The sequence below is a fragment of the Lagopus muta genome, chromosome 7, assembly GCF_023343835.1.
Source record: "Lagopus muta isolate bLagMut1 chromosome 7, bLagMut1 primary, whole genome shotgun sequence".
Classification (NCBI taxonomy): Eukaryota; Metazoa; Chordata; class Aves; order Galliformes; family Phasianidae; genus Lagopus; species Lagopus muta.
In genome coordinates this window covers 2,152,153-2,165,793 of record NC_064439.1, presented here as the reverse complement: position 1 = coordinate 2,165,793, position 13,641 = coordinate 2,152,153, and the positions used below count along the sequence as shown (strand labels likewise).

The window sequence follows — 13,641 nt, the reverse complement described above, 5'->3', positions numbered from 1 at the left end:
AAGACCCTCAGTTTCAACATATGCCACTGGGGAAAGTATCGAATCCAACCTTGTTATTGCCTGGCTCTGATAGCAAGAAAAGCAACTTTTTACTACAACTACAAATCCAGGTGAGTAGTTCTACACAAGGCACCTTGTTCAACCTGACACAGCTATAATTCTTGCATTCAGCTTTCTTGCTCTAAAGGTCTGGATGAGAGGGAGCGATCCTCCTGCACTTCATCTCCTTAGGATGATTTACATATGTTTCCACTCGCTCTCATCCTTAGTGGGGTGACTGTTGCCCACCTGGAGACGACTGACTTCGTCCCTTGGTCACTGGGCATACCACTCATTCATTGTAGTTCTGTTAGACCAGGGTCAGCTGGCTGAAAGCAGCTCAGAGTTGCCCAGCTCACAGTTGTGAATGCTGCCGCAGGCCTTCACAAGGATGGCATCCATCTCTGCCAGGGGTAGGAGGCACTGGGAGCAGTTAAGGCTATTTAGGATAAATTCATGATTTAGGTGAATGGGGAAAGATGGACCTTAGTGGAGTTCTCTCATCTCAGGCAACTGTCCAACTTGGGCGCAGTGAATCAACTCCCAAAGGTGAATCAACTCTCTGTGGCCATAGGGAGCCTAAACAACAGCCCTCGGGCCCTGTTTGCTTGGAAATATCTCTGTTTTCCATCAACCCATCAATTTCTAAAGCGATGAGACTTACACACAAAGGGGGATCAGCAGTGAGAAGAGACAGCATCTTGTGACATGAGCAACATGGAAGGAAATCTGGGATGGCAGCACCCACTGAGCAGCACGGTGAGAAGGAAAGCAAGTCCGGGCTCAAGGAAGATCAAAGACAGAGGAGGATAATTCCAAACCATAATGTGACCACATTGGGAAAGTGGAACGCTAACACAGAAAGAAGGGAGAGGGGAGGATGGGGCTGTCCAGCCCCAGATATCTGGGAGCAAATGAATATTGCTGATGGATGACCCAGCTGAAAGATCGGTGCTCATCCTCTGATCGTGTCTGTGATCCTGAACTGATGATGTGAGCTGAAATCAGCACATGATTATAGGCCTGCTATATTACTGCCTGGGATGCTGCTGGAAGCTCAGTAGTACGGCTTCATCCAGCGTCATCCCCTCCCTCATTACTCAGATAACCATCATGTCACAAAGCATACTTATCAACACACCCATGCCAGAGCAAGGGGTTATGTGGCTTTAAATACACCAAGAAGAGTGTGGCTAATGGCTTTGCAAAGATCCAATTAATTTGTTAATTAAATCTGTGCCATCTCTGAGTGTCAGAAAGCCCAAAGGGTCCATAATAACAGAGATAAAACAGACTCTTGTAGGAGTTTTACCATAATTACAAATAATCATAGTTGCTCTGCTCACCTATGTCTGCCCAAACCAATTTTCTTCCCTGCGAGCTCCATGGGAAGAGCTGGACCTGGAGCAGCCAGCTGAGGCCTTGTGAAGCTCTGTGATGTCCATGCAGGATGCAGGACCCGACAGAGCCCTTGGCTCTTCTGCAGCCCCTGCTGAAGGCTGGTCATGTTGCCCCACTGTGTCTCCAGGCTTCAGCGTGGGGGTTGAATCCCAGTAGACCTCAGCAGAAGACCCCAAACTCACAAGTAAATACCTGCTTTCAGGTGCCTCAGTCAGTGAGATGAATGAAGCTCGCTGCTGGGGTCTCTGAATTTAGTTCTGCCTCAGATACTTGTGTTTCATTCCCCATCCCCTTCCAGACCCTTGAAAACTGATTATAGAGGAGAAGAAAGGGCAAACCTGCACAGCCCTGGGGACGAGCTGGGCTCAGGGATGCTGCAACACATGGACTCTCCCTTCTTGCATCTTTCCAGCTTTGGTTCACGATCTGTTTTTACCACCGTGCAAGATTTAGCAGTTTGGGAATGTTCTGTTTAGCAGCGTCAGAGGTCTCATCCCTGCCATTCATGACCCAGGAGGCAGATTACGGTGTTTGATTCATCTGGAGGACATTTCCCAAGTGCGGTGGAGCTGTCATAGGGTCGCACCCGTCCTTCCATCAGGGGACGTGGTGACTCATCAGCTGACAGACGGTTCCTGAAGCATCGAGGCTGAAGTACAGCTGTTCCCCCCGTCCCCTCCCTTCCCCCTTGCCCAGTGTGTCATATTGAAGGGTGATCAGCTTACACATGCTCCAAAATGGATTCCTGAAGCTTTGTAACACGGTGGCTATATATAAAGCCCTGCGCTGGAAGCTGAAGTACACAGACAGCTGCGACAGTAGAGAGCGTTTCACATTCCCAGTGCGCTGACAGTCTGGAAGAAAGGGAGACCTGCGAGCTGTGCTTTGAGAAAGTTTCTTTACCAAAGGCACACATACAGATATATTTGTAAATAGACACAAAAGAAAGCTTAGGGAAGAAAAGGAGTTCTTACTCTCCACCATGGGTTTGCCTTTTGATCAAGTGGAAGAACTGCGTCTCTACCAGCAAACCCTCCTTCAGGATGGACTCAAAGACATGTTGGACCACAACAAGTTTCTGGACTGTGTCTTGAAAGTGAAGGGTAAGGAATTTCCCTGCCATCGGCTGGTGCTGGCAGCTTGCAGCCCCTATTTCCGGGCAATGTTCCTCTCGGACATGGAAGAGAGCAAGAAAAGGGAGGTCAGCTTGGAAGATGTCGATCCAGATGTCATGGGCAAAATCCTCCATTACATCTACACCTCTGAGCTGGAGATCACAGAGCAGAATGTTCAGGACATCTTCTCTGTGGCCAACATGTTCCAGATCCCCTCCATCTTCACTGTCTGCGTGTCTTTCTTGCAGAAACGCCTTTGCCTCAGCAACTGCTTGGCTATCTTCAGGCTGGGCTTGATGCTGGATTGCGCCCGGCTGGCTGTGGCAGCTCGAGATTTCATCTGCGATCGCTTTGCACTGGTCTCTCGTGATGAGGAATTCTACCAGCTCTCACCCGATGAGCTCATCGCCATCATCTCCAGTGACTCCCTCAACATTGAGAAAGAGGAAAATGTCTTTGAAGTGGTGATGAAGTGGGTGGGCACCAAGGACCAGGAGAGCCGGCAGAAGGCCCTGCCTGTTGTCTTTGAAAGCATTCGCTTCCGCCTCATGCCCAAGGACTACATCAAGGACCACGTGGAGAAGCAGGCTGTGGTGAAGTCCAGCCCAGAGCTGCTCAAGAAATTGCAGATGGTGAAGGATGCCCAGCAAGGCAAATTCACCGTGGTGAAGAAGAAGAAAGTGAAGAAAAGCAATGAAAAGCAAGCAAAAGGCAATGTTGTCAATGGAGCAATAGAGGAGGAGGAAGAGACAGAGGAAGATGTGCTTCCAGGGATCTTAAATGACACGATGCGCTTTGGGATGTTCCTCCAGGACCTCATTTTCATGGTGAGCGACAGTGGAGCAGTGGCCTATGATCCCACTGCCAACGAGTGCTATTTTGCCTCCCTGTCTGCTCAAATCCCAAAGAACCACGTCAGTCTGGTGACCAAAGAGAATCAGATCTTCATTGTGGGAGGACTGTACTACAATGAGGACAGCAAAGAGGATCCCATGAGTTCCTACTTCCTACAGGTATTGTACAGTCTTTGCTTCTTTATTTTCCTTGACCAGGAGCACGATCAGTCTGAATTGATGTTAGCAATATCCATTGTCATGTGATGCTAAAATGAAAGAGGTAAACGAAGTTGAAACATTTAAGTTGCTTTATTAGAGACTTTCTTGCTACATTCTTAAAGCACACACCACTAAAAGGGGTTTTTGGTCATTGATGAAGAAGGCTTTAATGGTCCAAATCCTGAACCTGACATCATTTTGGCGAATGCATTTGCTCCAGCCCTGCCTGCCAAAGGGCACACAAACTAGGTTGGAGGCACCAGGCCTTTGCATCCTTTATGTTCTGTGGGCATGAACCCCCAGCAAAACACAGAGGTGATTCTGCCAGTTGACAACACAGGGAACAGCAGCAGCTATAGCCACAGAGTAAACACTGCAGGAACATGGAACATGTCCCTTCCTACCAATATCATCCTCTTTTGCAATGCTGTTCTTGTCCCTGATTGTGTTCTAGTTCCATTGTGTGCAAAGGAATCTCTGCTGTGGCATTTCTGGGGGATATCTAACAGGAAAAGTGGCTATTCTAACTCAGCAATAACCAAAGCTGTGAGCAGGCTGGGCTGTGAGCAGGCAATCTGAGCCCCAGGCTGGGTTGTAACCCAAGACCACCTTCCTTATGGGGACCTAACAGGGCACTGCCTTTCCTGCCGACCCTGTAGGAATCCAGTAAATCCTATGTCCTTCCCCCTCTACCCAGAAATCTCCTGGGTAAACAAGTTCCCATGGCTCACATCTGTTTTGGAAGGAAGCAACGGAGTATTGGAAGGATAAAGCAGCACCAGCTCCCATGCTGAGACACAGAAGTTTGATGTTGCATGAGCAGGGCTGTGCACCTGTGCCATGTGTGCAGGGAATGTATTTGTCCTCACCTGAAGTGCCAGACTTAGGAGCCTATGCAGCCCACGTGAAATGAGGAGTTAATGGGAAGAGACAGCAGCCTGAGAAAGCAGAATGGAGAGGGAAGGCAGTGGGGAATGCCTGGGGAATTAGTGCTAGGCACACAACCTTTTGCACTGAAAAGGAGCTCTGACCACAGCAGATACGGGCAACTCCATCCCTAGCTGTGCTCACATTCAGCCTAAACCTATGTCTAAAGATCAGTCCTCCACCTGTTTTGCTGCTGACCAGGCAAGTTGATTCCCTGGGCAGCTGGGAAGGTCTACCATGTCCTGGGCTGCAGCAAACATGTTGAGGGAAGTGATTTATTCCTTTTGATTGAGCACTTGTGAGACTGCATCTGGGTGTATGGGAGACCACACCTGTGAGATGGGTGTGGATGTGGACGCCGAGTGCAATATGGGGCTTCTCAGCACACGAAAGACACAGAGGTGCTGGTGTGAGGCCAGAAGAGATCACCAGGATGGTGAGGGCTGGAAGGCTGCACATAGAAAGGACAAGAGGCAATAGCCTCAAGATACACTGAGGGAAATCTCAGTTAGATTCACAATGGAGGTGGTGCAGCACTGGAGCGGCAGTCCAGAGAGGTCACAAAACCTTCATCCTGGGGGACATTTCATATGGAACTGTAGAAAGCCCTGGTGACTTTGAGCAGCAGAGTTGGATGGGAGATATCTGGATGCCCCTTCAACCTGCTTTCATCATTGCCCTCAGTGTGTGTTGCTGTCTGAATAAGGTGTTCTCAGCCTTTTTCAGCTGCAGCTTCGCAAGGATGCAGGCCGGTCCCTGTACAATGAACCCCTGTACAATGCAGCAGCCTCTTACACCTCCTGACTCTGTTTCTGTCCTCCCCAGTTTCTTGTTCCTCCTGCAGTCAGGATTAGTTTACACTTAAGGGCAAGCATCAATATAAATAAGTGCTGATAAATCCCAGAGGCCTTGCAGATTTTGGCAGGAACAGAATGATTCCGTTGACATTCCAGATGGAAAACGGTATCCTCTATTTGTCACTTCTAAGATTTATGCTTTGAAAACAATACTGAACCCATCGAGGAGCAGGAACTCTCCTGGTGACGGTGCTGCTCAGGCCTGCACCATAAATAACACAAACGAGGACCACAGCTCACAAAGGGACAACAATCACAGGCACTCAGCTGAGGCCAAGGCTTTGGAGGCAACTCCTTGGCCCGAGCCCATAGAAAACAGTGCTTCAGGCTGTGCTCCATCACAGCTTCCTCCTGCAGGGTTCCACCAAACGGCTGCTAGAGGTCACTCTGGACTCAACCCGTGATGCTCCTTGCCAAGCTGTCTTAAAACTGTTGACCCATTTTACAGCTCCCACTGAACACCTTGGTGTCCAAAGTGCCCCCCAGCCCCCATTCTGTCTCATAATATTTCATGGCTTTATGTTCTCTGGTGGAGGAATGCCTTGATCCACAGACATCCAAGATTTGGTCATCTCATCTACCTGCATTGCACGTCTCAGTCTCCATGTCTTATCACACACTTTGGTCAGCATTGAAGAGCTCTGGTCTTTGCAGTCTCATCTCTTAAGGTTGGATGTCAGGAGAAAAATATTCTCTGAAGAGTGGTAATGCATTGGCACAGGTTGCCAAGGGAGGTGGTGGGGTCACCATCCCTGGAGGTGTCCCAGAACCATAGAGGTGTGGCACTGAAGGATGTGGTCAGTGGGGATGGTGGGGTGGGTTGGGGTTGGTCTTGGTTAGCTTGGAGGTCTTTTCCAACCTGAATGATTCTATTCTGTGATCTCAGCTTCGTTGTACACTGTAGATTTTGGGTAGACAGGTGTTGTGTAAAGGGCTTTTGTGCAGACAGAAGCACATGCATTTCATTCACACAGTGAGGTGGTAGGGGACACCAGCATCCTGAAAAGCAGAGTAATAAGCCATTGCTTGATCTTTGCCAGCAAGAAGGAGAACTGGTGGGAGGAGAAAGCATTTTGCTCTTCACTGTCTGAGGTGAGTGAGCTATTTAGCCCAAATTGTAGGCAATACACCGTGACCTCGAGGAGATGGAAAATATCACAGTGAAGCACCTAGACAAATGCTGCTTCCAGAGAGGTTCTGGCAAAATCTCTAAGACTTAAATCCAACATGGAAATCTTTCACCCAAAGATGGCCAAGCTTGTTCCAAGTCAAGGCTTTGCACAGAGTGGAACTTGTCCCTGTGACAAGCAGTGAGTGGGAATGGGTGCTGCTCTGAGCCCCTGGATTCTGCAGGAAGACACACACTAATGACCTTGTGTTTCCTTTCAGTATGACCATCTGGACTCGGACTGGCTGGGGATGCCCCCCTTGCCCTCCCCTCGCTGCCTCTTTGGCCTGGGAGAGGCAGAAAACTCCATTTTTGTGGTCGGAGGGAAAGAGCTGAAAGAGGGAGAGCAGACCTTGGATTCAGTGCTGTGCTACGACCGCCTGTAAGTGCCGGGGTGCAGGTGTGGGGCAGGAGGAGGTCAGCAGGGGGATGTGGGGCAGCTGCTGTGCAAAGTGAATCCGGCTCCCCAGCAACCAAAGGAGCGCAGTGACAAGGCTCGAACTCTGCAGCCAGACCCTGGGACTCAGGCTGTGCTGTGGGGCTCTGAGCTGCTCTCTGCAGCAGCATCGCTTGTTGTAATCGAAGCTCCCAAGGTGGAAGTAGAAATGGGGATACTAAATTACAAAGGAGTGACCTTGGCAGATGCTCACGTGGGACCCATCCAGAGGAAAAAGGGGAGGAAAAGCTTTTCCTTCTGCTGCTGCCCTTGGTTTGAGGTCTCACGGGGCGTGCCTTTGGACAGGAAAGTTTGTTTTGAAAGTATTCAGATGTGGCACTGAATGGCCCACCCTGATGGATATCGGGCATAATATCCAATTATTTTTTGCACAATGGGCTCTGAACCAGGTTATGTCATGAGCTGTATTTAGAGGCACCGTCCTGTTCTGCTCGTGGGAGGCAGAAATATCCAAAGGCTGCTCCTCTCTGCCCTAAAGAGGCAGAGTGGTAGGTGTTAACAAGCCTCTGCTCCATTTATTTTTAGATACATCTGCTTCAAAGACTGTTTTAGAGGCTGTGATTTGAAACCAATTTCATTTCCCCGGAACACGGGGTATTATCTGGGAAGCACTGTGAGTCCTCCTGCCATTTGTGCAGGGGTGGCTTGAGTGTTGGCTGTAAGTTGGCAGAGATATGAGCAACACCACTCCTATTTCTGGTGTAATTTAGGTAAAGAGTTCAACTATAGCAAACCTGGAGGGGACAAAGCGCTGGTCTGTGGAAGCAACTGGAGTGTTCAGGCAATTAGGAGGCATTTCCATTCTTAGGTAGAATGAAGTACAGGTCTTTGGAGGCTGATCCTATATGATGAGGCACTAGAATGGATTGTCCAGAGAGGCAGTGGTGCCCTATGCCTGGAGACATTCAAGGTCAGGGGATGGGGCTGTGAGCACCTGATGGAACTGTGGGAATCTGCATTGCGGGGAGTGGGACCTGATGGCCTTTAGGGTTCCCTCCCAGCTCAAACAGTTCTGATTCTATGATTCTCAATGAACCTGAGCTACGTGGACATCAAAACACATCCTGAGAAACTCTAGCCCTATTTGAGCCTATGTACCTGCCCACTGAGCATAGGTGTTTAGCCTTCCTTTGGGTCTAGGCACCACAAATACATCCACATTTTAGCTGGCTCCATTTTTGGCCACCCAGCACAAACCAGAAAGAAGTTCTGGTGTGCATGAGGTGTGCTAAAGCCCCACTTGAGGACAAAGCAGGAGCCTCTGTCATGGAAAAGCTGTGAGTATCCTCTAAGTCTCATTGGATTTCATTTTTTACATAATGCAGAAAAACATTTTTTCCCTTTGTTTTCTTTTTAAGATGAGCATTTCACTTGTTGAGCATTATCCCATTGGAAACTTCATGCTTTTAATATATTGTGTTTTCTGTTTGTCAGGATCTGCACTGTGTACTGTGGGCCTCACCCAGCAAGCTACAAATCCTTTTTCTTCCCATCTTTCCCTGATCCAGGTCCTTCAAGTGGGGTGAAGCTGATTCCCTTCCCTACGCAGTCTACGGCCACGCAGTGGTATCACACAAGGACCTTGTCTATGTCATTGGAGGCAAAGGAAGTGACAAGTAGGTCAAAAATCAAGAGAAACCTGGAAATCATCCCAATAGAGTGAGCAAAACTTTCTGTAACCCAGCAAAGAAGTCCTGGTCTGGAAGGAGTGTGACATGCATTCACTTATCTCACACTGCTGTGTTGGGCAACTTTTGTGAGGGTGTTTTGCAGTGTTAGGTTGAGCCAACAGTACTGAAACAGCATCTGAAGGCTGCACACAAGGTCCTGCGAGGCAGTTATGGACAATTTATCCAGGTGTGCACACACAGCACTGAGCTTTTCAGATTATCCAAAGCAGTCACATCAGGAACGGATGTGTTCCACACAGAAATGGTGTCCCTGGGCATGGGCAAACATGTGTCAAGCTTGCCTATCCAAGCAAATGCCCCAAGGCCAACACAGAGGGAACTGAAATCCCTTCTAAAGAGCCATGTTCTTCACAACTGGCATCCCCAAACTCCTGCAGAGCAAGGCTGACAATTTACGCTCCCCTTCTCTCTCCTCTTTCTCTAGGAAGTGCCTGAAGAAGATGTGTGTCTACAACCCCAATAAGTTCGAGTGGAAGGAGCTGGCTCCCATGAAAACTGCTCGTTCCTTGTTTGGAGCCACTGTGCACAAAGACAAAATCTACGTGGCAGCTGGTGTGACCGACTCTGGTTTGACCAACTCAGTGGAAGTGTACGACATTGCCACCAACAAGTACGTACTGAGCACCTCTGGGCTGTAGTTACACCAGCACCAGCTGTAGGTGTACATTAAGAGCTTCCAACCATCCTTGCAGCTCCTCACATCAGTTCCTCCCTTGGGCATCAATGAGGCCTCACTGAGTAGGACATTATGTGGCACGTTGCTTCTGTCATTAGTACCATTTTATTGAGGATCGCAGAATCACCATGGCTGGAAAAGACCTTTAAGATCATCCAGTCCAACCATCTCAGGATCATTCCAGGCTCAGATTAAAAGTGGGTCATCAATGAGTTGAGCTGTTGGGTGCTTTGCGAGGCTGTTGTTTCATCTTATCATCTTCACCCAGTGCAAGAGACGTGTTCCCTGAGTTTGGGCTCTGGGGTCACAGAATCACAGAATCACAGAATCACCCGGGTTGGAAGGGACCCCAAGGATCATGTAGTTCCAACCCCCCTGCCTAGCAGGGCCACCAAACATACACATTCAGATCAGGTTGCCCAGGACCCCGTCCAACCTGGCCTTAAACACGTCCAAGGACGGGGCATCCACAACCTCCCTGGGCAGCCCGTTCCAGGGCCTAACCACTCTCCTAGTAAAGAACTTCCCCCTAACATCCAACCTAAATCTTCCCTCCTTCAACATAAAACCATTTCCCCTAGTCCTGCTGTTGTCAGCCCTGTCCTGGTCCAGTCCAGCAATGGGACCTGCTGGTCCATGCTAGGTGTACATTGCAGCTCATTTACTCACAGAAGATGAAACAGAGCTGTGATGATGAAAACAGCTATTTCTAGCACCATGAAATGAATGATCCCATCCCAAACAACATCCCAGGTACACGAGTTAGCCTGCTGTGAATTGATTCAACCACTGATTCCCAGGGTGCTGCTGAGACCCAAGGGTGGGCAGGGTGCCCTAACATGTCCCTCTCTCCACATGGCAGGTGGGAGACCTTCCCTGAGTTCCCTCAGGAGCGCAGCTCGGTCAGCCTGGTGAGCCTGTCTGGGGTGCTCTACCTGCTTGGAGGATTTGCCACGGTGGAGACGGAGTCTGGGGAGCTGGTGCCAACAGAGCTGAACGATGTCTGGAGGTGATGACCTTCCCCGGGGCTCCCCATGGGAGATGGGGGATGATACTCAGTAGCAGACACCAGGGAAACAGATAGTTTTGGTCTTTATGCCTTCAGTCTGAGGGAAATGCTGCTACCCCAACACGAGGCTGCACGAAGTCTCTGGGAGAGATGTGTGCCCTGTACTGTGCTGGAAGGCACGTTAGGTGGTTCAGTGGTTTCTCCCAGCCTCCTATATAGGGAAATAGCAGGGAAAATCTCCTTTCTCTTTCTCCCGAATTGCCATTTTGTTTGGAGATGGTTCCAGACCCCCCCTTTGGCTCAAAGCAGTGTTTGTGCAATGAATGCTCTCCTTGAGAAAAGCCAGTGCTTGGGCTGGAAAGCAGATTGTCTTACATGGGAGCAGAGACAGAAAGCACTTTCCGACAGCTGCTCCTGCAGGGCTAGCTCCCATCCCTCGGGTCTGTGGCTGTAGAGCACCCTCAGCAGGCATTGCCTGGCCTTCACCACGGATGTTCCATCTTGGTGATACCAACCCACCCGCCAGGGTTCCAGCAGCTGCTATTGGCACGTCATAGCACGGTGCTGTGAAGGTGGGGGGCTCAAAAGGTGGAGAGAGGGGATGCTTTCCTCACCACAGCTGTCTGTCTGTCTGTCTCTCCTCAGATACGACGAAGAGCAGAAGAAGTGGGAAGGGGTCCTCCGTGAGATCCAATATGCCTCTGGTGCCACTTTCCTTCCCGTGCGCCTCAATGTTTTGCGGCTAACGAAGATGTAGCATCATTTCCTTGCTTCAGTGGGCAGGGAGGGATGGGGAGTGGTAGGAGATGTAGTTTCTCTAGATACTGTGCAGGACATTGTGTCTGTGATTGGTACCATATCACTGAGTCAAATGGGAGAGGGGGGAAATTGACTCGAAGCGTTATGGCAACTTGCTGATGCTCAGAAGGTAACTAAAAAAGGATTTTGGAGCATGCAAGGAGCTGGGGAAGACAAACAAACATGGAGCAATGCACTAATCCAGCCTCAATTGGCAGAACAAAGAGATTCCTCTCTTGTTCCATGTTTTTTCTCCATGTTTTTTCCAATCTTCTCCAGCCATCAGTGGAGCTAAAAGGGGGGTTCTGAAGGCATTAAGTTTCTCCAGACAAAAGGGTCTCTGATAGGTTTCCTCACCTAGGGCAGCCGCAGGTTTTGTGCTACAAAGCACTGCAGAGGGGAAAGGGAGGTGGTGCAGGTCAGATCTGGGGGACTCTGAGGAGTTCCCACGTGGTGAAGGTCATAGAGATGAGAAAGTTGTAAGAAAAAAGGCTCGTGAGCACTGGGAGCAGAAATTCCTTCAACATCACAATGAACAGGAAAAAAAATTAGTTCTTTTCCTCCATCCTGACTTTGCATTGAAGAGATGCAAGGAGGTAAGGGCTGCAAGAGGGGCTACGGGCATGACACTCATCTCCATCCCTTAGGGCTCCTTGTAGTCAATCACAGACTACAATGTCCTCATGTATGGAGGGACAAGTGCTTTTCTTTAGGGAAAGGTTTTATATTTATGCTTTCATTTTTATCGTTACAAACTTTTTTTTTTTTTTTAAAGCACTATTCTAATTTGCAGAATTCTTGGAGATCCCAGCGGTGTTTGGCTCAAATAGAGCTTCCTGCTGAGACAAAATGCATTGTGTTCTGTTTTGTTTTGTTTTTTAAGTGATCATGATGATGTTTTCTTAGAAACACGGCTGTACCAGCAGCAGGACAGAGATGTGTCAGACCAAAAATCTAACCATGTCCATGCTGAGTGACCTGCAGTTCATTTCAGAATAAATCTTGACAATATTTCCCCCCCAAATTTCCTTTCTCTGAATGTTGATGGAGCTGTAAATGGATGTGCACAGCAACCAAATGCAAGGACTGAGAAAAAGCTGTGATGAGAAGCCTGGAGAAATCCAGCCCCACGGGGAGCCCCAGATTTTCCCCCATTTCAGAGCAGAAGCTTTAGTGCTCGTGTCCTCAAAGCTTTTCTCAGTAGACATAAGAGCTAGAAACTTATCTAGGAAGAGAAATACCAGCTGGATGCCTACAGCATCACGTGGTGCAACAAACAGGGGCGATCGTAACGAAAAAGAACAAATACAGATCTTGTAAATGAATGCCCTCAAAGCAGCACAAACTTTATGCTATCAGAAGCTTGGCTGATTCGTCCAGCTCAAAACGCAGCCTTGAGAAACTGAAACCAGTTTGGAAGTAAAGACATTTTTCCATGAGTAAAGGAGCCAGAGACTTGTCCTGCCTTCACCATAAGGATTTTCTAACAATTACAGGATAATCTCCTTAGAAGACGATTATGTCAGAAGAGCAATGAAACGTTTTCACGAGAAAAATAAATCTGAAGGGACCGGCTGGCAGCTGATAGCATTAAAAAGGAAAAAAAAATAAAAATAATAAAAAAAAGCAACCAAAATGTTCGAAACAACCAAACATGACGAAAAAAATCTGTGGCCAAACAAACCAATAAATGAATAAACAAACGGCCACCCTCCCTCCAGTTCTGGAGAAATTCCCATGGAAGGCTCCCAGGCCATTATAATGGCTTGTGTCAGAAGTGGAAAGAGCCTGGAATTCAAAAACGAAGTCATGTGTTGCAGGGGTGGGACAACACCTCCTGCCTGGGGCTGGAAACCAGTAGCTCAGCAGTTCTTGCTGGTTGCGGAACGGAAACCTGTTGTTGCTTGGTCCTGAGGGAGGCTTCCTCCCCATGGTTCCTCTCCTCACAGCTCAGCTGCTCCTGGGGGAAACGTGGGCCCTTTGAAGGCAATGGCGTGGCCCTTTGAAGTCAATGGGAGCACTGCTGTGCTGTGTAATTAGTGGTGTGGTCCCTTGATAATGGCTTGAGAAGCAGTGATTAAGCCCAGTCAGCATCCTGGTCCTCACCTTGCGCCTGTCTGCTGGGAGTTTGGTTAATAGGAGCTGAGAACTCCCATGTTGTTCACATCCATCACAAACTTTAGGAGGTACCACCTTCAGCACAGAGCAAGAAAAGATAAAGCAGCAGTTTGAAATCTCCCATCGTGTAGGCAAAAAGGGCCAACGCCAGCCAGAGCTCGTCCGAGGAAGCCAGCACATGGCCAAGAAAAAGTCTGGCCCAGAAACTGTCCAGCACCTCTCACCAAGAGGCTGTTACAGCCCAAAGACAACCTTCAGTAGACGAATCATCCAACCTTCAGGGAGGCACCACTCCTTGCTGCTGCCCAGCGTCTTCCTTGCTGAGATGCA

The 13,641-nt window shown here is 48.9% G+C and overlaps 1 protein-coding gene across 1 annotated transcript; it reads left to right on the top strand.

The window, feature by feature from the left end:
• The first annotated feature begins 2,256 nt into the window (after positions 1–2,256).
• On the top strand, positions 2,257–11,674 carry KLHL40 (kelch like family member 40). Its single transcript, XM_048951614.1, has 6 exons — positions 2,257–3,568; positions 6,784–6,944; positions 8,528–8,635; positions 9,135–9,320; positions 10,249–10,395; positions 11,041–11,674. Exons 1-6 carry the CDS (start codon positions 2,423–2,425, stop codon positions 11,150–11,152), a joined length of 1,860 nt encoding a protein of 619 aa, XP_048807571.1. The 5' UTR covers positions 2,257–2,422; the 3' UTR covers positions 11,153–11,674.
• The last annotated feature ends 1,967 nt before the right edge of the window (positions 11,675–13,641 follow it).